Below are 24,000 nucleotides of genomic sequence, written 5' to 3' on the forward strand. Positions count from 1 at the left end.
TGACATTTGATTTCATTTCCAACAAGCTACCACACTTTTCTTGTGTTATTACTTGGCAGTAGAGTGAAGTGTTAATGTAACTTTGATTTCTCCCATTATCTGCCTCCTATTGTTTTTAATAATAAGTATATTTGATTTGGCAAAGGTTTAACGCCGGATTACCTTCCTGACGCAACCCAAAAATCCCATGGTTCAGTTTTTCCCTCTCATCCAGCTTCTCTTCTATAAAACATAGACGTACACTTTCGGATCATCTGGCTTTCTTGCCAAGTATTCTCTTTCTATCAGTCTTTCGATGTGCTTTTTGATGACTATAGGGCTGGGAAGAAAACGTGCCTGGAGTTGCTGAGTCACCTCTGTAACCAGGGCAGTTTCCTGCCTCTCCCTTCTGGACTTCATGATACGGACAATGGCTGCCTCTATTTCATACTTCCTGTCATCGACAGCTTTCTGCCGCGTCTCCTTCCTTTCAGGGTCTGATTCCCCTTGTTTAGCAACAACTGTATGTATTTCTACTTTGTGAAGTTTAGAGGAGAAATGATCATTGACGGTGAATACGTGGTCATTTTCAATGTCCTTGGACCTTGGCTCCTTGATGAGAACCCTCTGTGTGGACTTCCCACACATTAAAGAGTTCAACACTGGCACTAACTCCCACCCTGGTATATTTGTCTCCTGCAGGACATCCTCATAGGTGCAACTTTCTCTGTAATTGAAGAGCATGAGGATGATCATCTGCAAGGTGGAAACTTGCAATAAGTGCTCCTTTCTAACAACTCCATAGAAGGAAGCTTTTAGGTCTGCCACACCCAGGTGGTAGTGCAGCGAGAGCTGTTTCCTGCTATGCTTAGAAATATAAAACTGCCTAAAGACTTCAAAGGCACGTTGAGGAGCAGGTGGGATGGTGCACCAGGGATTTGCACTTTGTATCGGCCAATAGACAGTTGTCAGGACTCGCACTCTGAGATCTACGCCACTTACTGATGTGGTTTGTATGTGCTGCCTGAACTCATCCATGGTTGTTTTGGAAATGCTCATGTCTCTTAACATTCCCTCCAGTTTTGTGGTAAATTGATAACCACATTCTAGCTTGAGCTTAGAGACCATGTTCTTCTCATTGTCCTCTCTGCTCTTGTTCAGCAACCTGAGAGCCAGATGCTTCCGGAAATACTCTTCGAACACATCTTTGTCCTGCAAGAACCTAAACAACACCATGGCATTGTCGAGTATTGACTCCACCTCTAGGTCTGTCAAGCCTTTGACCGCATCCTTCAGCTTCTCGTCAATGAAGATCGATAGGTACTCTGCAGAACGAGAGTTGAGGTTGATGAAGTACTCAAAGTCGTTGGCTATCTTTTTTTTTAAGAGTCTGTCATTGTTGAAAGACTTATTGAGCAAATGGTCAAACTGTGTCTTCAGGTCTATCAGGCCCTGGATATAGTCAACAGGGTTCTTACCCCGCCCTTCTTCGTGCACCAGAGCACTACCTTGCTCCCTCAAGTAAGAGCTTATGCAGTTGCACATTATTTCTAAGCCATCTTTAACCCGACTGAACAGCTTGTACATGCAAGCCATGTCTTCCGTTTTCCCATACTTAAGCATATGGATGAGGCCCGAGTTCTCCATCTCTACAATGGTGATCATATGTTTAGAAATGAGATCCCGTTCCGCTACTTTGACAATGTGCTCCTTTGTAGACCTGTCCAAACAGTGCATCACACGTTCTATCTCTTCATTGATTCTGGCTTCAACCCTCTTGATGTAGATACTGGCATTGTTGTCAGCGAGATACTTTTCGCTCTCAATCTGGAAGAATTCTGCTGACATGGCTAAGAAAGGATTTTCAAAGTCCTCCACATATACAGACCTTCCGTCCAAGCTAAGTATCATTAGCATCTGGCATGCACTTCTGATGGCCCATCTATCTACAACCTCTCCATTCCTCTCACGTCCAATCATGTCCAGTAAAGTATGTCGTAGGTGGGCTTGAATGCAGCCATGGTGAACAACCTGGTCCCTGAATATGATGAGGCCGAGGTTGTAGACGTTTACCAAGTTGTTCTGTTTGACATAGACTCGATCCATGTACATGAGGATATCTCTGATCATAACCATGGCAGTTTGATGGTCATTCCAGACCTGAAATAGCGTTTGCAGAAAGTTATTTTTCATAGAGTTAAGAACATCTTTCTCTGCTTTGAGGACGAGATGGCCAGTGATGACTCCCCTCAAGCCCGTGTAGAGCTTCTCCCCATGATGTTGCACGACCAAGGTATAAGCATTCCTGTACAGCTCTGAAAATATGATCTCACTGTTGGTCTTCCTCTGGATGTCCTGGATGGCGTTCATTAGAAGGTTCCAGATATTGTTGGCACATATTTCATCCAGTTTTGTAGGAAAGGCTTGAATCCTCATGATGGAGTCGTTGTTGTCGCTGCTTTTGATGTTGAACATGACAATTTCTTTGGGACGTTCATAAGGGCCTTCCTATTTGTAATGTTGCATTTTGCTGCCTTTCTACTCTTGTTCAGAAAGGCAACTCATCACTTTTATGTGTCTTTGATCTCATCAAGTGACATCATCATGTCTATGATGTTGCATCACTGCAACTTCTTCTTCCAATAAGAGGTAGTGATGGGGAGATGAAGCTGCAGGAATGTGTCTAATCTTTTCAGCCAATGCTTAGCTATATATATATATATATATATATATGTGTGTGTGTGGGCTACGTACCAGTGTAGATATACATGTAAACATGGAGCGCCTTTAGCTTTGATAACTCACTCATTCACTGTGGCATTGTTTCCATAAGCTACTGCAATGTCACAAGATTTATTTCCGTCCAGTGTTGCATTGATTCTTCACCAAGATCTTGTATTGATGATGGGAGAGTCGAGCCACTGAGCAAAGCCTTCTCCAGCACATGCCAAAGATTCTCAATGGGGTTCAGGTCTGGACTCTGTGGTGAAAATGATGTCTCATGCTCCCTGAACCCCTCTTTCACAATTTGAGCCTGATGAATCCTGGCATTGTCATCTTGGAATATGCCCATGTCATCAGGGAAGAAACAAATGCATTGATGGAATAATCTGGTCATTCATTATAATCAGGTAGTCAGCTGACCTTATTCTTTGGGTGAGTTGGGCGTTTAGTGCTGGACTGGAACCTACTGAGGTGGATCAAGCACTTAGGTCACTATGAAAATACATATGAATACTTCATTTGCTAAGAATAAGGTATTTTATACCAGGTTTATTTAGGAGATGCTCGAGCATTACATACACATGTTGCATAAGTCAAAGTTACTGACAGCTTCATAATACATGAGACCAACTTTCAGTCACATCATTCCCATCTAAATGCCAATGATCACTGATTTTGACAGACATAAAACTACAAAGCTGGTGGTGTAGTGGAATACTGTAAATAATTTAACAGAATAGTTATAATATATATAATATAAATTATTAGTAAAACAACTAAAAACTACTAGAGGCAGTTTTGAGGACTGGACCTCTGCACTAATACATTCATCTTTTCCGAGACAAACCTTTAGATCGATCCTTTTTCCTGGTCAATGCTTCTTTAGCAAGTGTATCTGACATTTCATTTCTTTCAACTCATAAGCAACTCAGCATTTCACCAACCAACACCACCAGAGCAGGCACAGAGTTGGAGCAGATAATGCAATTAGCAAGTATGGCTTCCATAACCCATGACATTACCTCTAAGTCTGATCTTAACCTCTTCAACATGAGGCCTATTTTTACTGCCTCCTATTTGAAATGACGTATCCAAAATAAATGTAGTGTATCTTCACAACTACATGGGCTGTATGTAAAATTAAAAACAATTCAAACTAATACAGAGATATAGGAGTAGACAATACACCAAGAGTTGTTGGTGTGCTACATGTTAGGATTGACATACTTTGTGATTGTGTAAAGTTTCTTCTGCTACTCTTGCTACATCTTTGTAATCGGCAGAGTCTCTGTTTTCACGGGACATCTTGGTTGTGTGGTTTGCTTGATATGGTGAAATTAGCAGACGTACGTGGTTTTCATGTTTTTGTCACATGCCCATATAATTGCTTGGGGTTGGACTTGTGTTTCATTTAGTTGACAATGTGACAGGCTTTAAGCTGAGTTTGTTTCCGTCATGTTGGTGTGCTACATGTTAGGATTGTCCCGCTCTCTTTGAGCAACAAACATGCCAAAGCCAGCCCTTCCAGGTACTGGACCCATTTGTATAATCTGGACACGTAGACGTTATTCTACTTTTGAATTTGTATACTGTATATCTCTTCAAGCTGAGATAAGTCCACTGTCGGCCTAGGAAGAAATGAATGTGAATGTGAAGACCTTCACTCGCTCCAGAAGAAAACCCTATGTTGATATAATTAGATATAATATAATTAAGGACTTTGTTTTTCATGAGCTTACTCTTTCTCTTAGGTGCTGAAATCAGCTCACTGGACAACTTGATCAACTGAGGAACTGGATCATCTATGTAGTGAAACAATATTTGAAGTAGGTGCCTTTGGCTCATGTGGATGAACAACAACAACTCCCATAATGCACTGCACTCACACAGCCATAGGCCACACCGCCTTCTTTAGCGAGTCGTGGTCAGAACGCATGTGCAGTCAAATCAAAGAAAGGACAAGCAGTAAGTTTGAGATCCAGAGCAGTGCAAACAGTGGCTGCAAAGCTAACGTTGCAGGTTAATGCTATCAGCTATCAACCACCCAGAGTTTGGAGAAGACACTGAAATAGAAAAGCTGAGGGTTTGTGGTCTGCATTTCCAGCAGGAAGACGTCACTAATAATCATGCGGTATACAATGTGATATAGTTGTCAACAGTAAAGCAGCAAAGGTATCAAAGTAACGTTTGATAGACAATTACAAGTGAGCTGTTAGCAACATAAAGTCATCTTACTTTAGCTTATATAGACAGAGTTAGATTGTTCACAGCTCTTATTTTGCTGAAAGGTTTGCTTTCCTGGAAAAAAATCTTCGTTCAGATTTTATGTAAGATTGTATTCCTCGTCCTTTACAGGAGTAAATCTTCACACCTCACACATCCAGTGTCTGCTCCTCTTCACCAGCTGTGCCACATCACATTCTGCGTATGTTGCATTATTTATCTTTCTGTTTGTATGTTGTGTGAGACTTTCTTTTAGATTTGTCTCCTTGTTTATTTTAATTTGATTAATATTTTCCTTTGTGAATAATTAAGTTCTTTCTTCATTCATGTGCAGTAAAGACTCGTGGAAGGAGGCTGAATAGTTAAGATTATGATTATTATAGAAAATAAACCACAACCAACATGAAATAGATGTTTTGGTTAAAAAGAAAGAAAAGTGTCCGACTTCTTGTAGCATCATCGTGAGCATCAACAGTCTCTTCACAGACACACGAGCTGAGTATCGTCTGATCTCTCGCTGGATCCACTCCACCAAATGACGCTCAGCTGATCGGTGATGTCACTGTCTACAAAGCAATGAGCACAGTTAGCGACGCAGATATTTGTGCTTACAGTAGCATCGATGTAAATGAGCTGTAAAGATGCTAACGTTAGCATGGACCAACGTGGTGGTAAAAATAAAAATATGAAAATACAAAACAAAATACTGGCTTTATACTCGGACGTCCATTTGTCCCTGCGGGCTTTGTCTGTCTTTTGAAAATTCATGTGACACTCTGTTACACATGCAGCCATTTTCCTTCATTTCTTCATGTTTTTCCTTCATTTCTTCATGTTTTTCCTTCATTTCTTCATGTTTTTCCTTCATTTCTTCATGTTTTTCCTTCATTTCTTCATGTTTTTCCTTCATTTCTTCATGTTTTTCCTTCATTTCTTCCATTTCACTGGTAATTCTTCACACGCAACAACAGAATCTCAGCTACACTGCAACAGATAAAAGGCATCAGCTCCGATACTACAAAGGAATATGACATCATGTCCTTAACCATGTTTAGCCAACAGCCATAAAACTCGAAAGCTAACATTTGGTAAACCGTTCTAACGTGTCAGTTAGTTGCTGCAGAACTCGAGCAGTGAAAACTTGGTCTGACGGCATCATTGTTTATACATTTTATGTTGAAACCACAATGAGGGAAATCGTGCACCTGCAGGCAGGCCAGTGTGGCAACCAAATTGGAGCCAAGTTCTGGGAGGTGATAAGTGACGAGCATGGTATTGACCCATCCGGGACGTACCACGGGGACAACGACCTGCAGCTTGAGCGAATAAATGTTTACTTTAACGAGGCAGCAGGTGGGAAGTATGTTCCTCGTGCTGTGCTTTTTGACTTGGAGCCAGGGACGATGGACTCTGTGAGGTCCGGTCCATTTGGCCAGATCTTTAGACCAGACAGTTTTGTCTTTGGCCAGACTGGAGCAGGTAACAACTGGGCTCGAGGTCACTACACAGAGGGAGCTGAGCTGGTGGACTCTGTCTTGGATGTGGTGAGGAAGGAGTCGGAGAACTGCGACTGCCTCCAGGGCTTCCAGCTCACGCACTCGCTGGGCGGAGGCACTGGCTCTGGCATGGGCACACTGCTCATCAGCAAAATCCGAGAGGAGTATCCCGATCGCATCATGAACACTTTCAGCGTGGTGCCCTCTCCAAAGGTCTCAGACACCGTAGTGGAGCCTTACAACGCCACGCTGTCTGTGCACCAACTGGTCGAGAACACAGATGAGACGTTCTGCATTGATAATGAGGCCCTGTATGACATCTGCTTCCGCACACTCAAGCTCACCACACCCTGCTACAGTGACCTCAATCACCTTGTCTCAAGCACCATGAGTGGCGTGACCACCTGCCTGCGCTTCCCAGGACAGCTCAATGCTGATCTGAGGAAACTGGCCGTTAACATGGTTCCCTTCCCCAGACTGCACTTCTTCATGCCAGGCTTCGCCCCGCTGACCAGTCGCGGCAGCCAGCAGTACAGAGCACTGACGGTGCCTGAACTCACGCAACAGATGTTCGATGCCAAGAATATGATGGCTGCGTGTGACCCACGTCACGGGCGCTACCTCACAGTCGCAGCCATCTTCCGGGGCCGCCTTTCCATGAAGGAGGTGGACGAACAAATTTTAAATGTGCAGAACAAGAACAGCAGCTACTTTGTGGAGTGGATCCCCAACAACGTGAAGACGGCGGTCTGTGACATCCCTCCCCGGGGCCTCAAAATGTCCGCCACCTTCATTGGCAACAGCACAGCCATTCAGGAGCTGTTCAGACGCATCTCAGAGCAGTTCACCGCCATGTTCCGCCGCAAGGCCTTCCTCCACTGGTACACAGGCGAGGGTATGGATGAGATGGAGTTCACTGAGGCTGAGAGCAACATGAACGACCTGATCTCTGAGTACCAGCAGTACCAGGACGCCACTGCGGAGGAAGAGGGCGAGTTCGATGAGGAAGGGGAAGAAGAGATGGACTAAACGCCTACCAAGAATTGTGTAGCGCCAAAATGAGAATTTGTTTTAAAATCAATATTTCAGTCAATTAAAAACTAAATGACACAATATTTCTCAAAAAAGTTCTCAAAAGTTACGATTTGCTACGATGTAATTATGAACTGATCATAAAACAATGATGATGATGCATTTAAAGCATCATTTTAAATATATTTAAAGCTGTAAGTTTTGAATATAAACATTTCTGCATATTTGTGTTTAGCCAAAAAATGTAAAGTCTCATATTTTGTAGAAGAGCACAGAATTCCATCAATCTGTCCATCTGCTACCATAAAAGGTGTGGCGCGCACACACACACACACACACACACACACACACACACACACACACAGAGCCATATAGAGACAAATAACCATTCACTCTTAATCTCTTCCTTTTATTCATTTATGATCTGCATCCATTCTTAGTCAATGTGTCAAAGTTCCCTGGTTGTGAATGTCTGTGTAACGGCTGCATGTTGCGTCAGCGTGGACACGCAGCGTGGACACGCAGCGTGGACACGCAGCGTGGACACGCAGCGTGGACACGCAGCGTGGACACGCAGCGTGGACACGCAGCGTGGACACGCAGCGTGGACACGCAGCGTGGACACGCAGCGTGGACACGCAGCGTGGATACCAAACATCTCTTGTTGACACCACATCGTATTTCACTCGTGAGAAGTACCACGAGACAACATGCTCCGTTTCTCTCTGCCGATATGTTCTGGAGAAATGCATTCTGGGATACATGGCACAAGTCACCACCCGATGCATGCTTGGTAAAATGGGCGGAGCGAAAACCAAACTCGCTGCTCACGTACTTTTGGAACAGTACTTGGACTGAGGCTGATGACTTACGGGAGTACGCAAGTACATACTTGTGAAGTGGAGTACATACTCGCCAAGTACAGGAGTACACAAGTATGATCATTGCAATTGGAATGATCGTCCTTCCTTGTTCTACTGTTTGAATTGCGGGTGGCGCCAAGCTCTTACGCCTCATTACCGCCACCTACAGTGTGTTGATAAATGAATTACTAGTACTTTTAATAAATGCATATATATTTATTGTTATTATTTTCACATTTTAAATGTCAACTGAATTGATTAATTTTAATTAAAATATAATAAATACATATATGTGCATATATATACGTATATATATGTATATATATATACGTATATATGTGTATATATATATATATATATATATATATATATATATATATATATATATATGTATATACATATATATAGGAAAACACCTGGATGGTCTGGATGGTGTGTATATTTAGAGAAAATTAAACATGCTTTTATTTTCATGTGATCGATTGAGAAGAGATGAACTGTTGTTTATTGAAGCCACTGACCTTTGACTTCCATGTTTTTCCCGAAAATCAATTTGAAAAATTGAGAAGAAGAATGACTTGGACGTTAGAGCAGTGTCAGCATTTCCTGATGAAAGTGGTCTACAGTATATGTATGAACTGTATCACAGCTGTCAGTATAATGATGTCAGTTATGTATGTTATTGTATTTTTGCAGTGGAATGTTTTGAAGCATATTCCAACAGACAAAACTTGCACATAAAACCTATTTCAAATATGACTGGACTAATATAAGAGTTTAGAAGAATTCAACACCTAATGAAGTACACACATGTTTGTTGTTTTATTGTCTATCAGGTTCGGTTCATGTCCACAAAGGTTAATGTTCATCTGCTGGGTCCTGATGGAGCAGCTGCAGCCTCAGTGTTGTCAGTGAGGAGCGCAGAGAAAAGTCTCTCCTCTACTCTCCTCTACTCTCCTCTCCTCTCCTCTCCTCTCCTCTCCTCTCCTCTCTCCTCTCCTCTCCTCTCCTCTCCTCTCCTCTACTCTCCTCTCCTCTCCTCTCCTCTCCTCTCCTCTCCTCTCCTCTCCTCTCTCTTTCATTTTCATTGTGCAGTGGCAGACCATTGCATCCTGCTGCATAGAGTGGATCCAATCATTAGGCTCTCTCTCTGTCTGTCTCTCTGTCTCACTCTCTCACTCTCTCTCACTCACTCTCTCTCACACACACACACACACACACACACACACATTTATGAATAGTGAAACACACACTCCACACTGAGAAGTGGTGGCTCAGCAGGATTTGACACCAGTGGAAGAGAAGCGTCTGTGTGATGCACACTGAGCGAGAGCTGGTGACTGAGGGATACTTATACACTCTTGTATTAAAAGTGAAGGAGGAGGAGGAGAGTTCCCATCTGTCCAGTCATCATGATGATGTATCTGTGGGTAAGTTTTCTCTCTCTCTCTGTGTCTGTGTGTGTGTGTGTGTGTGTTTGCACTGTATTGGCTGTTTAGTAAATGCACTTCACAGTGTAGTGAGCTAGTATTGTGCTCATTGCTCATTAGTAGTAATTATATCCACTTTGCAAAGTGTCATTTAAAGTTTGTTGTGTGAACATTTGACAGTAATCCAGATTGTCATTGGAGTTCATGCGTTGAACAAATGACTCAGAAGTGTGTGAGCAGTCACATGATCAGATCTCTGCAGGTACATCCTTGTTTAAAGCAACACAATTCAACATTAAATAATGTTTGGATTCTCCAACGTACAACAAGGTGAATGTCACCTCTGTAACAGCAGCCTCTGCCTGGGCTTTACACATCTGTCACATCTGTCACATCTGTGTTTCTGTGCATGTGCACATTCTACTGTTAGAGCAGGAAGTGTAAATAGTGTGCACGTGCTGTGTCAGGCCATGTTGTTGAAGTCCTCTCGTCCATCTTTGATGAATCAAATCATTCAAACAAAGTTCACACGATGAACGATGAATGTTATAGAAGCTAGAAACTAAAGTAATATCGTTCTTTTTTCACTTTTGTTTCTAAAACACCACAAAGACACTTCACTGTATTTGATATTAGACATGTGAATCTACCTTTGATCCTTCTAACTCTTAAGTATATTACTTACTTTCTTGTTTTTATTCTTTTTTCCCTCTGTGGATCAATAAAGTCAATTCTGATTGTGATCAGTCCACTGAAGTGTTTACGGCAAATAACACAACATTAACATGAACTGCATTCATTCCTTTGTGTGGGAACACCCTGGGACCTCTTCATAGAACCCTTGGGCTCCCTGGACCTGCTCCTGATGAACACTGTTCAGACTACTACAGTAGTTATGTCACATGGCACTGACAGTTTAGACCAGGACTTCCTGTAAGCAGCTTCCTGTCTACACTTTTAGACAGATTTGATTTCTGATGCGTAGGTGACCAACCAAGTACGTTCCCATGAAATTTGGGTAAATAAATACATACATTTTAATAAATTCATCTCCAGTTTAAGTCATAGTTCCACTATTTTGAAGTGTGTTTGTATGAGGTCGTCGACGACGCATGTCCTCACTGTCAATATAGACCAGTGCTGTATCCAGATATTGTGTGTGTGTGTGTGTGTGTGGGGGGGGGGGGGGGTAGGGCACCAAACACTAGCCCAATACAATGATCACAGTATTTCAATAATTAATATTATAACTCTTTTAATATTTATCATTTAAAAATGCAGGCAAAACTAGATCATCGCTGTGGTTCCTCCTCCTCCTCCTCCTCCTCCTCCTCCTCCTCCTCTGTCTCTCAGTGATGATCAATGGTCTAAATCCACTGCACGTCACACACACACACACACACTACATCTCTCACTAGTATCAGCTAATCTTAGTGAGTAGAAGGCTTCAGTCGAACCCGTGACTCTATAAACGTTCATCACACGCATTCATTCTTCACGCCGCTGGGAAATGGCAGAAAAGTGACATGAAGAGAAATCAGTAGATCACTGATTTGAATCAGACTAAACATTTTTTACAATCCCATTTGGGTTCATACCAATTTTAATTTTTAATATCAAATTGTGTTCATTTCATTTGTGTGCATTTTTATTTATGTCAAGTAGAAAAACACGGTTTTGAGTATTGATATGTATGAATGATAAGACTTTCACACGTTCGCGTTCCTAAATGTTTAAACATTCATTTATTCATTCATTTATTCATTAGACTTGACCTCCAGTGCACGGCGCTCTGGTTAAAGTTAACATTAGTGTTTGGTGATGCTAACTTAGTTCCACCCATTTCAACCCAAGCAAGACTCCTCAGTCAGAGCCATTAAACACACCTGTGTGTGTGTGTGTGTGTGTGTGTGTGTGTGTGTGTAAGCTTTAAAAAGGATGGATGTCCGGGGTTGGTGATGGAGGAGGGAAATGAAAACAGTTCAGTTTCCTCTGTTAAGTCACGTCTTTTCCTCTAAATAAGAGGAGGACGGTCGATGACGAAAGCATGGGAGGAGCCAGCTAATTGTAATGTAACAGGAGGTGTTTCTCCAGAGAAGGCAGCACATACGTCCATGTTTAACACTAAATACTTTACACAACAGTTGGACCTGGATCAGTCACTAATATTACGAGATAACCTTCTACACGAGTTTGAACCTCTTTAAAGCATTAATGAAGGACAGTCATATAGAGGCATAAACATAATCCACCATGTAATATTATTTAACTGTGTGTGATCAGCTACACTCAAGATATCTCAGATCAATGTGATCACTTTACTAAATGTTGACTGATTTTTATTCTTTATTTAAATCAGTGGACATGGTGAGTTACACTTTAACAACAACACACATTTCCATGTACAGTTGTGCAAGTTGCCGTTAAGTCGGACTGTTGCCCCTCCCCAGTAAACCAGCACTAACATGGAATGTGTTATTTATCCTCTGGACCACAAGGTGGCGACAAGCCAAGTTTTGAGCAGTGTCTGCTGCAGCTGGTGGCTAACTGTTAGCATAGCTTTATCCTGCCCTGGTGGAAGGGTGAGTCATTCACCATTCACTCTCACATCATCCCATAAACCTGATGTGCATGTTCTGTGTCCACTGGAAACATGTTGACGGACACATTTGATGATTGATTGTCAATGATTCACGACAGAACCTTAGACTTTCAATGACTTTCTCAAACACCTCAAACAATCAAGATGATTTTCAATTACATTCTGTTTTACGTTTATGTTTTTGTCGCGTCTGAATAATGAATCAGACGCAAGAAAGTTCATAATTAATAACATCAGGGGTTCCCACACATTTCCAATTCATTTTCAAACTATTGAACCGACTTCCATGACAAACTTGCAGTAGTTTAACAAAGGTAGTGACCACAGGCTGAATAATATTAATAATAATAATAATAATAATAATAATAATATATTTTCTAATCAATAGTAACAAAAGCAAGTGGTTTTTTTCAACGTGCATCACATCTAAATTTGTTTTATTTTTATGAAGCACGGATCCTGCATCACCAGCAAAATGCATCACATTGAATATGAATGATCATGATCTCTCTTTTTTAAAGCTGCAAGAGTGTGAATCTTAATAAAGGACAATTCTCAGTGCCAAGAAAACTTAGTATGGAACTCTTGGGAAATTCAGTGCAATGATAATGTGATTGTTGTGTCCCTCATTCATGAAGCAGTTTCCAATAAACTCTTTATGTGTGTGAACCTTTTTGCCCTGTGAAGCACGGCTTCATCTCACTTTAAATGTGTGTACTGTAATCTCACTTTAAATGTGTGTACTGCTGCACAGAGAATAATCCATCTTTCATTAAAGGTACTCAGTGATCATGTCCTCATTAGAGAAAGCCCTGGAGTCAGTAAGAACTCAGAGACTGAGGACGTCTGAAGGGGAGACGTTCTTTAATTATTTCATCTTAAATGTCATTTTAAGTGTTAAATTGATGAGAAATACTTAACTGTGGTTTAGCGGGGGGAGGGGCTACTTACAATGGCGGCTGGGTGAGTCAGTATTTCACATGTCGCGCCACAGCACCATTCTCATGCCTGAAACCATTATTTGAAAAGATTCACTGAAATGAAAATAAAACATGTTTTTGTTGCCTATTTTCAGACATTTGAATTTTGTCATTCATGTGTCCTTTAAACATGCGAGTGTGACTCTCACTCGTTCGTTCATGTGTGTCCTTGTGTGTTGGTGTTGTTTTGCTCTGAATCCAGGCTCGTTCAGTTAAGCGCTGGTAAAGTTAGCACGACTTATATAGAAGCGAGCGGAGGCATTTACGTTTCCGCCGGCATCGCCACAGTTTTCTTAAGTCTTGCACTGCGAGGGCGTGTCTGTGTGCGTCAGTCTCATGTCAATTTTGTCATGAAGTCTAGAAAATAAAACGTTACTTGCACATACTGTGTAAATGTACTGTACATCTGCTATAAATGTGAATAATAGCCGACAATAAGAAATGAAGCAGAAACATGATTCAGAAAACACACTTTTTAATGTGGACCGTACTTATTTACAGTATTTGTTTCTCCTGCAAAGCCCACATTTGTCACCATGTCAGAATCTTTCCTTCATGGGACGACCGTCTGCTAACCTGTCAGCACGCTCACATCAAACATATCACACATGATCCTGCAGGGCCGTAACTAACTGGGACCTCATGCGTCCGCGCTCAGCTGCCTCAGCTACAGCTGCTTCTTGTGTTTTAGTAAATTACGCAGCGTTTCCTGAGTGCACAACAGCAGGAATATGATGTGGCTGACGGAGATTAATGGCAGCCACTGCAGCAAGGCGAGAGCGTGCGTGTGTGTGTGTGTGTGAGTGTGTGTGTGTGTGTGTGAGTGTGTGAGTGTGTGTGTGTGTGAGAGGGAGAACACAGAGGACCAATCACTGCAGAGCTCTGGACCTACAGCATTTATGCTTTAGTGTGTAATATCCAACATTAAACACATCATAGCCAGTAAGTGCTGTTGATGCTGTCGTTTATTAACAGCACAGCTAGTTTTATCTAAAGTTAAAGCTGTTGAGACCATTCATTAAGATTTTCATCATGGATTCATTGTGTGAGTGTTTGTTTTTCATTGTTCAGCTTCTTAAATGTGGATATGTTCTGTTTTCTTTGCTCCGTAAAACAAAGAAATCCTTCAAACTGATGAACTTTGGTTTGTTTTCATTCAAGTTCAACAAGTTTGGAGGTGAGCGCACAAAGTTCGTTCTGATACCACTGGTGCGAAATGGCCAAAACCTGACATCAGATGACCTAATAGAGGTATTTTGCGTCAGTTTTTAGCCCCTCCCACTTCCAATTTTTGACTCACATTCATCAAACCACTTTCAGACGTACATTTCCGCCACGACTGATGCAGTCGCACAAATCTGTGAGTTCAGGTCCTGAAAAATGTATAAAAAGAAGAACTCATTCTGAACATAAATAATATAGAACATATTATAGTGTATCTGTCTGAGCACACAATGCTTTCACACTAAAAAACACAAAGCACGAAACAATAAATACAATCATCTGACAGTAAAGCAAAGCATAATAATATCTTATCAGTTCATGGAAGTAGCTACAACTCCCATTCATTCATTCATTTAGTCTGCGTTCATAATCATTCAGAGGTAACGAGTTTGAGTTTATTCTGAAGATTATTCCAGTACCAGCAGAAAGAAAGGCTTAATCTGCCTGTTTATGCTCTTTAATTAGCACTTAGTCTGCAGTCACATGGTTTATGCACTAATTGAAATGATCTAAACTGTTACTGGACCAGGAATCTGACATGTTATTACCTTCATTCATTCATTCATTCATTCATTGTGATTCCAGAGATCGGAGATTCCAAAAGTTTCAGAAAATACAGAGAGATTTCAAATGAACCTTTGATTGTTCACATGTGGCTTTAACACAACAACGGCTTGTTTCCAGATGGTAGGAACATGATTAGAAGCAGCAGTTTTTAACAGTGTTCTGGCTGGGCCACATGGTGGAGCAGTGGCTTGCATTGTTGCATCACAACAAGAAAGTCGCCGGTTCTGATCCCAGTTCCAGCTCCACAATCCAAAAACAATCAGATTGGCTAAATTGATTGAGATCATTTGTTGGCCCTGTGATGGACCGCTGGCCCGTCCAGGGTGAGCCCTGTCTTTCGCTCTATGTCAGCTGGGATTGGCTCCGCCCTCTTCTGAGACAGTAGAGAGTCCCTGGACAGATGGATGGACCAGGCCGTCAGTTCCTGGGGCATTTTTGGGGACAATGGATTAAAGTGCATGCAGGGCACTTTAATCCATTGTCCCCGAAAATAAGTAAACTTATTTAAACTTATCTCGGTTCGAAATTATTTTGGATTGTCAGAAAAGCTGTAAATATTTTTACTGTAATAAACTAGGGTTAAGGTTAAGGTTGTTTTAAAGCTTGTTTCATGTGAAAATAATCTGCCAAAAAGCACATGTTCCCTTTCATTTGCTCGTCCTCGTCTTTGTCCAAAGTCTTACCCAGCAGCTGTCTTGATTATTGGCCAAATGGGCTATTTGTCTCACGCAGGTAAGCAGCACTATTTACCAAATCACATTTCCCTGCTGGCCGGGCTCCAGTGAGGCTCATTCAGCAACGTCAGGCCTGTTATCGGCCCTCTCATCAAGCCTGAAGCGTTTCCACGCTGTGCTTCACTCAATGGAGCCTGTGAAAAGACAAGCTTCTCTGCCTAACAGCTTGCACCAGGCAATCTGTACCATCACACACACACACACACACACAGAGCAGGGCAATCTGTACCATCACACACACACACACACACACACACACACAGAGCAGGGCAATCTGTGCTATCTATTAGCTCAGAGCTGAGGGTCGTCTATTCCCCCTGCCCTGCACACTGCGCTCCTCCTCACACATCTCAGCACATTCAATCAATAGCAGCTCGTTCACCACAGACTGTGTGTGTGCGTGTGTGTGCGTGTGTGTGTGCGTGTGTGTGTGTGTGCGTGTGTGTGTGCGTGTTCACGGGGGAAAAGCAGACAGTGGAATACAGGTGAAGATAGAGTGGAGGTTGTATTGAGATGGAGTGACGGTTGAGACAGAGTCTGAGAATGCTGATGCTGCTGTTTTATCTCGCTCTCTGTGTGTGTGTGTGTGTGTGTGTGTGCGTGTGCGTGTGCGTGCGTGCGTGCGTGCGTGCGTGTGTGTGTGTGTGTGTGTGTGAGACTCGATCTCGTCCTCCTGCACTGATACGATGTTGAGTGTTTTACAAACGTCAAACCAGCACAAATGACTTTGCTGCTTTACAAATTGAACACTGTTGTCATTTCAAAGCTGCACACGAGTGTTATGTCATTGGCAGGTTGTTAAACTGATCTTCTCCGTACGTGACAGACAGCCAGCGGCGCTTTCTCCATCTCTGAACCTCTTTGTTGATATTGATACTTTTACTGACCAGCACTTACTGTAGTTGGTGGACTTGTGTGTGTTTGCAGAGGTGATGACATTTAAAAGATTTCTTGAATGCATCTTGTAGCTGCTCCTCTACGCTGTAGATCCTGCAGAAGTGAAGAACTTCACCAGGGTCTTTGAATGCATCGTGTTTGCTGCTACCTTTAGCTCAGCACGCTGTGAACCCTGTGTTACCTTCACTAGCTCTCATGTGCTGGATTTTAACATTAAATATTCAAATAGCATTTCTGCGATGAACGTCGACCCCTCGTACCTTCAAAGGTGTCCAAGCAAGATCATGTGAGGCTTTTGTGTGGGATTAAGAGATATGGAAACATGTTAGAAACAGTGTACGTATGTAACGATGTATTTTATACTCTATGTTTCTGTAAAAGTCAGTAACATTGTTGACGCTGTTCTTTATAACTTTGAGTCTGCGCTCTGTAGCTCCACCCACAACAACTAACCTTTATCTTATGTCCTTGTTCATTCAAGAGAGCATTTTTTACAATTCACCCTGACATTTTGTGAATGGCTGTTTGTCTCTGTATGGACGACCTGTCCAGGGTGAACCTCACTTTTCGCCCTATGTCACTTGTGATTGGCTCGAGCTCCTCCAAGAATGAAGAATTCAATTAAATCCATTAGTGTTGACGACAAACTGCAATTCAGAACCAACCCAGTGTCGAGTCAATGAAAGCATAATGTTGTGCTCTACAGCAGTGGCTGTTAATGTATGGTGTGGGAACATGTGGGGGTCCACGACCCATAGCTTTGATAGATGCAACGAGTATGTGTGTGAATGGGTGAATGGCAAAACTGGAGTGTAAAGCAGCGTCGAGTGGTCATCGAGACGACTAAAGCGTTATAATATAATATTTGTATTATATAAATACAAACCAGTTACCTGATCAGGTGAAGGAATGTTCAGATTTGTGGAAGCTTTCACGATTGAAGCGACACTCTGTCCATGTACTGTCATGGACACTGTCCTGTCTGGGTTTATACATATATACATATACACACATATATACACGTATATATGTGTGTGTATGTACATACTGTATATACATATACACACATATATATATGAGTGTACTGGTGTTCCATCTGTACAGATTTTTTTTCCCCCACCAGTGAAGTAATTGATCATAAGTGAAGTGCATTGATCTGGTTAGAAACCGTTAGCATTTACTCGTGGTACAGTTACTGAATGCTTGTTACTTGTTTCCAGTAGAAAAAAAGAGAAGGACTTGAAAAATCTCCCAACATCACAGACAAATCAGCTTTAAGAGCTCGAGAGGAAGCAGGAATTTCTGCTGTCTCATTTAGTCTCCACCCAGCTCTCACAAATGAGATCATCAATTACTTCAACCAGTTTAAAAGACTGCCAATATTTACTCAGTGCACGCACACACACACACTCACACACACACACACACACACGCTCCAGATCATTATGTGCTGGCATATTTATTTAGCTGGGAGTGTGCTGCTCCTTTAGTCTCCCTTACAAAAAGAGGGCCGTCCTTCTTCCTGCTGCTGTGTTGTTTAATTGAAGGAACACACTCTTTCCCTTCTCTAATTACAAGACGTCAGGCCGGTGGAGGAAAGCCCTGAGATATTGCCACTTTCTCTCTTCACAGACGGCCAATTATGGGAGTAAAGTGGAATAGCTGGGTTGAAATGTTTGCTGGCTCGGCACAGTCGTGTCCAGCACTTCACCATTTGTTCAGGCTTTAAAACTGCTGGTGTCATGGGAACAGACGCCGTGTTTCACCTCATTTTACTCTTGTTTTAAAGACATCTGACTAAACCCTGCAAGATACTGAAGGGTACGGAAAAGATGAGAGGAATCCTGAGCAGAGCATTGAAGCTGGTAGTGATGCACCTTTCAGCTGACGCCATAACTCTGACCCTCACCCTCACCTTTATTAGAACAACACAATTACAGGGTTGGTGGAGCCACACACACACACACACACACACACAAAGAAAGAATGATTATTAATAATAATGATAACAATAATAATAATAATAATAATAATAATAATAGAGTTGATTGCATTGGTTGAATAATGGAGTTACATACAGTATATGATGTTGTTAAATGACTGTTGTAGAGGGTTATAACCAACCATGGGGGCTCCACACCATTAAATAAGACGTGTCACCATGTGAGGGTCTTCATTTACTGTCTGGTTATTTCTGATGAGTTTCTCTCGTGTCCACTTTTTAATACCTCAAACAAAGGCTTGTTAAAAGACTGCTTCATTCCTCCATTCTTGCTTGTTTCTTATTCTACCTCTCTTTCAGTCAGTCACTGAGGGACTTATTAGCCGACCCCCAGACACAGTGCAGTGATAACACGTAACAAGACTGCAGCCTCTGTGTGTGTGTGTGTGTGTGTGTGTGTCCTCGTACGCGCGCACACACACACACACACACACACAGTAGTTACACAAAGAGACACGTGTGACAATTTCCATCCATCAGTGTCAGCTCCTGGAGGAACGTGAGCTGCCAGACGTGTGGTACTTCAGGACTGATGGTGTTAATTACACTTGAACTTCATATACAGACAGACAGGATGAACCGAGTCACCAGTAACACCTCACACACACTCACACACACACTCACACACACTCACATTGTAGTCGCCCTCAATTCTCCCCATTTGCTTAATTCCTGTGTAATATTTAAAATGGCTTGGCGACACTCACCGTAAATTTCGGCCTATAAGCCGCTACTTTTTTCCCACGCTTTGAACCCGGTGCGGCTAATTTATAGACTTTTACTGGCTAACGGCCACCGGGGGGCACTCTCTAGCAGTAAATGCAAAAGTGAGATGGACGCGGGGAAAGATTATGCGCTGAAGATGAAGACTTCAGCGGCTTTAGTGTGCAAGAAGAAGATGGAGATAGCGACCAAAGACTTTTCTGCTCGGCTAAAGTGTTTTCTTTTCTAACCAGGCGTGTTGATGCTGTGTCAGTGCCAACCCACCACACCTGAGGTGGATGGAGCGCACACCTTCAAACAGCAACACCACGATGCACCCTCCACCAGCTTCTAGTGGTAAAAATATACCTAGAGTCATCATTCACCTGGAAGGTTGAAGTCTACATGCCGATGTGTCCTTGGGCAAGACCCTACATTAGTCCTGATGGGAGTGTTGGCAGCGTGTGATTGGCTATGAAAGTAGTGGCAAAACTGTATGTAAAGCAGCTCTGAGTCGTCATCAAGACTAGAAAAGTGCGACGTAAATTCAGACCATTCAGGAGGACTTCACAATCATATTTCTGTCAAAACTGTAATTTAAGCTTCTCACTAATTCTCTGCATGTGAACATGCTCTGTTTCCTGAATGTTCAGACTGCATTCAGGAAACAGAGCATGTTCACACAACACACGAGGTCAAATCAGGACTGTGGTGTGGTAATAACTCACAGGTCCACAGGGGGGGTGACGGAGGTTCATGTCATCATGTCACGCTCTCTGCTGCACCAAAGTTAAATGTGTTGCTTTGGTTTTAGGACGCAGCAGTAGACCATCACAGAGGCTGTGGCCCTGTGAGCTGCATCATACATACGGCTGTGGAGCTTCAAAGTCACAACAACCAGGCTTAAGTGCAGCTTCTTCCCAGAGGCTGTCCTCTGCACTCTGATGCTGCTCCGTCAAGTTTTAAGTTACCTATTTATTAATAATTATTTATGGAATTTATTTCAAGTTATTTTAGTACATTTATTTTAAAATGACTTTTCTCTGTATGCTGTTGGTCCTGGGAAAAGTGTTTCATTCTCTCATGTTACTTTTCACATGGTTGAATGGAAATAAATCAGACTTCTTCTTCTATGAAAGTACATGAAAGTCAGTGATTTTCAGACTTTATTTTCCACAAAGTACAAACATTTCATTACAGCTGTATGTACCTCATACATATATATATATATATACATATCATATATATACATATATATATATGTATATATATATATATATACATATATATGTATATAAATACATATATATTGTATATATTATACATATATTTAATAAAAATCTATGTCATTTAATTTAATATATTTAATAATTTGGTTCGGAGAGTGATGGGCAAATTGACCAATGACGGTTTGATTTGAAGTGGGCGGGCCTAAAACCAAGCTCCTCGTCCTTCGTGAAGTTTGAACAGCGCAGGTCTAACTGCAGACCACGCCCCCCAGAGTGCTGAGAGCGGTTGAGAGCGCGGTGTTGTGGCTAGCTTGATAGCATCGCGTTTGTCAAGGCGGCCTTTCACAGAGAAACTTCAAGTCATAAAAAATGTTAGTCCAACTCCAGAAGTGGAATGAAAAGAAAAGGTTCTGAAAGTGGAAAAACGTATTCTTATTAGTTGTTGACGCGCGCACAGCGTACCGGAAGCTGCAGAGTGAAAACGACTTTGACTTCCGCCGGCTCCACATTGAAGTGACAGTCCTGTAGAAAGTTTGAGGCGAGGAGCTCATCAGACCTTCTGCACTTTGTGACACTTAACGAGCTGACTGAGAGCATGCCGCAGCTGGGTCACGTGCTGCTGACCAGCCCCGTGTCCACCTCCACCGTGGAGCGGTCATACTCGGCTCTGAACGCCAGAACCAGAACCAGTACTGGACCGGATCGCCTGGGAGCTTTGGTACTGATGTCCATAGAGAAAGGACTTGTTTTGGAGCTCAAGTCAAAGGCGAAACTTCACAAGGAAAGACCGAGAATGGATGTGGTGTTCATGTAAGGTAGGTCTATGTTGTATTCCACACTGTGTTTCTAAAAGTTCCTCGAGGACAAGAACCAGACCTCAAGTGTGTTTGAAAAGTGCTGCGTACTTCATCCGTTTGACGGAAGTGAGGGTCGGCACGCGCCGGGCGCGCCGCACTTGATTGTATCTTAAAAATAGTCTTTGTATTACCAGCGTGGGCATTTCCATTGTATTGATTTCTCAATGTGTGTGTGTGTGTGTGTGTGTGGTTTGTTGTGCGCCGTGATTTCATAGCGCTGTCCATGGTGATGAAATGAGCCTGGGTGTCACGTGGTGACCTCACTTTATATTTCCAGATGTTTGCGCTGAGTATGTTTATTTCATTGCAACAGTTTTATGAAGTTAATGTTGAGAATGTTATTGATGTTCTGGTCTATTTGTTTACATCCGTTTCATCGTTCATGAAAGAATTGCAGTTGTTTAACGCGGTTATTGATTGTCTCTGCAGTGATGGCTGAGGTGAAGGCCCAGCTGTGAGATGATGTTGTTGGATGGTTTCTTTATGTGTGAAGTTTAAGGTTACTTATTTATTACCATTAGCACATGGATGTGTTACCTACTTTGTTCTATAGACTGGTGCAGGAAAGTCAACAGTTTCCACACGTTATTTTCTAAATGTGAGATAAAGTGTAAAACATATTCTTAAAAAAAGGATTTGTTTTTCCTTGTGTCCCGGTCAGGTTAGTCAGGGTGTGTTTGACTATACTGTATATGACTCATATATGACTCTGTATCAGTACGTCATACAACCAGATCCTGAAGAATGTCACCATTACATATTCTCATATACGTATAACCATTCTTCTTCAGTAGTCCTGCTTTAATCCATATATTTAGTGGTGCAGATAAAGGATTTTAGAGTTCTGAAATGAAAGCCTGCATCGACTCACCTCTCACAAAACCCACATGTGTTCTTGCTCTAATTAAATATTACCATGTAGTACATGCTTGGATCAATAGGTGTCATTAACTAGGGGCCTTGCAATTTATCATCTGGACTTTTCACCTCTGTAGATGTCCCACTCTAAAGTTTGACTATGTAATGCCTACTCTATAATTATGTGTGTGTGTTATAATTTACATACACATGCCTGAGGGGTTGTGACAAGTGCTGAACACCACATGACCAAAATATGTCAATCATGTGACAAATTTAGAAGGGAAGGTGTTTGTGTGTGTGTGTGTGTGTGTGTGTGAGAGCGACTTCCTTTGAACCTTTTCTGGCATAAACTAGGGAAGCAATTAATGATTGATTAATGTAACGATTAGTAAAGAAACCAGATAATAAATCACACAATTACTCAATAGCTCTATTGATTTACCCGACTCTTAAATGTAGCTTTAGGTTGTTTTAGGCATGTGCAAACTCACAAATCAAGTTCAAAATATACAGCCTAGAAGTGCACCTGACTGCTTGAAGCAATTACCACCTTGTCCAGTGGAGGGTGCTGTGAGCACAGCTTGGCGTGCATCTGTCATGACAACGAAGCATCTTAAAAGCCAAAGTATTTCTGGTTGTATACCATTGCACAAACCTGTGTGTGTGTGTGTGTGTGCGTGCGTGTGCGTGTGCGTGCATGTTTGCGTGTGTGTGCGTGCGTGCGTGCGTGTGCGTGCGTGTGCATGCTCCTTACCCGAGACGCTGCAGCAGTGACTGAACTGAGCACTTAGGTTTAATATAAGGACGATAATGAGATAATAATTAGCAGCAGCTGCATCAGGAGGAGCAGACACGAGGGACATCTTGTGGACTGACTGTGTAAGTCAGACCAGCGCGCGTGTGTGTGTGTGTGCGTGTGTGTGTGTGTGCGTGTGTGTGTGTGTGACGTCACTGGCAGGTTTCTGGGTTGGCATCTATATTTGTCAGGTACAGGAACAAGAAATGTAATTTGGGCACAGAGGAGACAGAGTCTGTGAGGTGTGAAGAGGGACAAAAGTCAGCCATATGTAGAGGGCTAATGTCCATGAAAGGGACGGGGACAGGGACGGGGACAGGGACGGGGACGTTCAGTAAAGGCCAAATACTGAACACTAAAAATTGATATTTGGTTCAAAAATAAATAAGAAAAACATCTGTTATAATCAGAACGCTGCAAAGAGAGACATGCGGCACCAATGTCATGACTGAGGGATACACGTCTGACACGTCGCTGGTTCAATTACCAGAGTAGGTCAATGAATTGTGTGCCCCTGAGCAAGGCAGCCAGTCTGCCATTTCTCCTCACTGGTGTGTTAAAGGAGGCGTTCAGTGCAGAGGTCAAATTCACTCTCACTAACTGGTGAGTGTAAAAATAACAGCTTCTAATTCTGCTGTGAACTGTGTGGATGTTTAAAGAAAACATGATGTATTATTATTATTAATATTATTATTATTATTATTATTATACTGGACATTAAACAATCCTTAATCCAGCTAATGATCAGGATAAAGATGCAGGTCGCAGCTTTTTCTTCTGGGCTTATCACACCACATCACAC

At 42.1% G+C, this 24,000-nt stretch overlaps 3 protein-coding genes and 1 long non-coding RNA gene across 5 annotated transcripts in view; 3 read left to right on the forward strand and 1 right to left on the reverse strand.

The window, feature by feature from the left end:
* The window catches only part of LOC131474955 (uncharacterized), a 9,681-nt gene extending 4,555 nt beyond the window's left edge, over window positions 1-5,126 (forward strand). The window contains exons 2-3 of the long non-coding RNA XR_009242482.1: window positions 4,455-4,529; window positions 5,059-5,126. This is a non-coding gene — a long non-coding RNA (uncharacterized LOC131474955). The remainder of the gene's footprint in view (window positions 1-4,454; window positions 4,530-5,058) is intronic.
* LOC131474954 (cullin-3-like) lies at window positions 20-2,501 on the reverse strand. Its single transcript, XM_058652685.1, has one exon. The coding sequence runs from the start codon at window positions 2,452-2,454 to the stop codon at window positions 223-225; it is 2,232 nt and encodes a 743-aa protein (XP_058508668.1). The 5' UTR covers window positions 2,455-2,501; the 3' UTR covers window positions 20-222.
* Window positions 5,127-6,041: 915 nt separating the features above from the next.
* On the forward strand, window positions 6,042-7,662 carry LOC131474802 (tubulin beta-4B chain-like). Its single transcript, XM_058652471.1, has one exon. The coding sequence runs from the start codon at window positions 6,114-6,116 to the stop codon at window positions 7,449-7,451; it is 1,338 nt and encodes a 445-aa protein (XP_058508454.1). The 5' UTR covers window positions 6,042-6,113; the 3' UTR covers window positions 7,452-7,662.
* A 2,007-nt stretch (window positions 7,663-9,669) lies between these two features.
* rbfox1 (RNA binding fox-1 homolog 1) overlaps window positions 9,670-24,000 on the forward strand; it is a 118,546-nt gene continuing 104,215 nt past the window's right edge. The window contains exon 1 of one of the 2 annotated variants that reach the window (XM_058652477.1): window positions 9,670-9,747. In XM_058652477.1, coding sequence (XP_058508460.1) covers window positions 9,730-9,747 — 18 coding nt within the window. In that variant the 5' untranslated portion in view covers window positions 9,670-9,729. Of the gene's footprint in view, window positions 9,748-20,958; window positions 21,500-24,000 lie in introns of those variants that run through there. The other variant, XM_058652476.1, reaches the window with a different exon arrangement.

Source organism: Solea solea, chromosome 16 (assembly GCF_958295425.1).
Source record: "Solea solea chromosome 16, fSolSol10.1, whole genome shotgun sequence".
NCBI lineage: Eukaryota > Metazoa > Chordata > Actinopteri > Pleuronectiformes > Soleidae > Solea > Solea solea.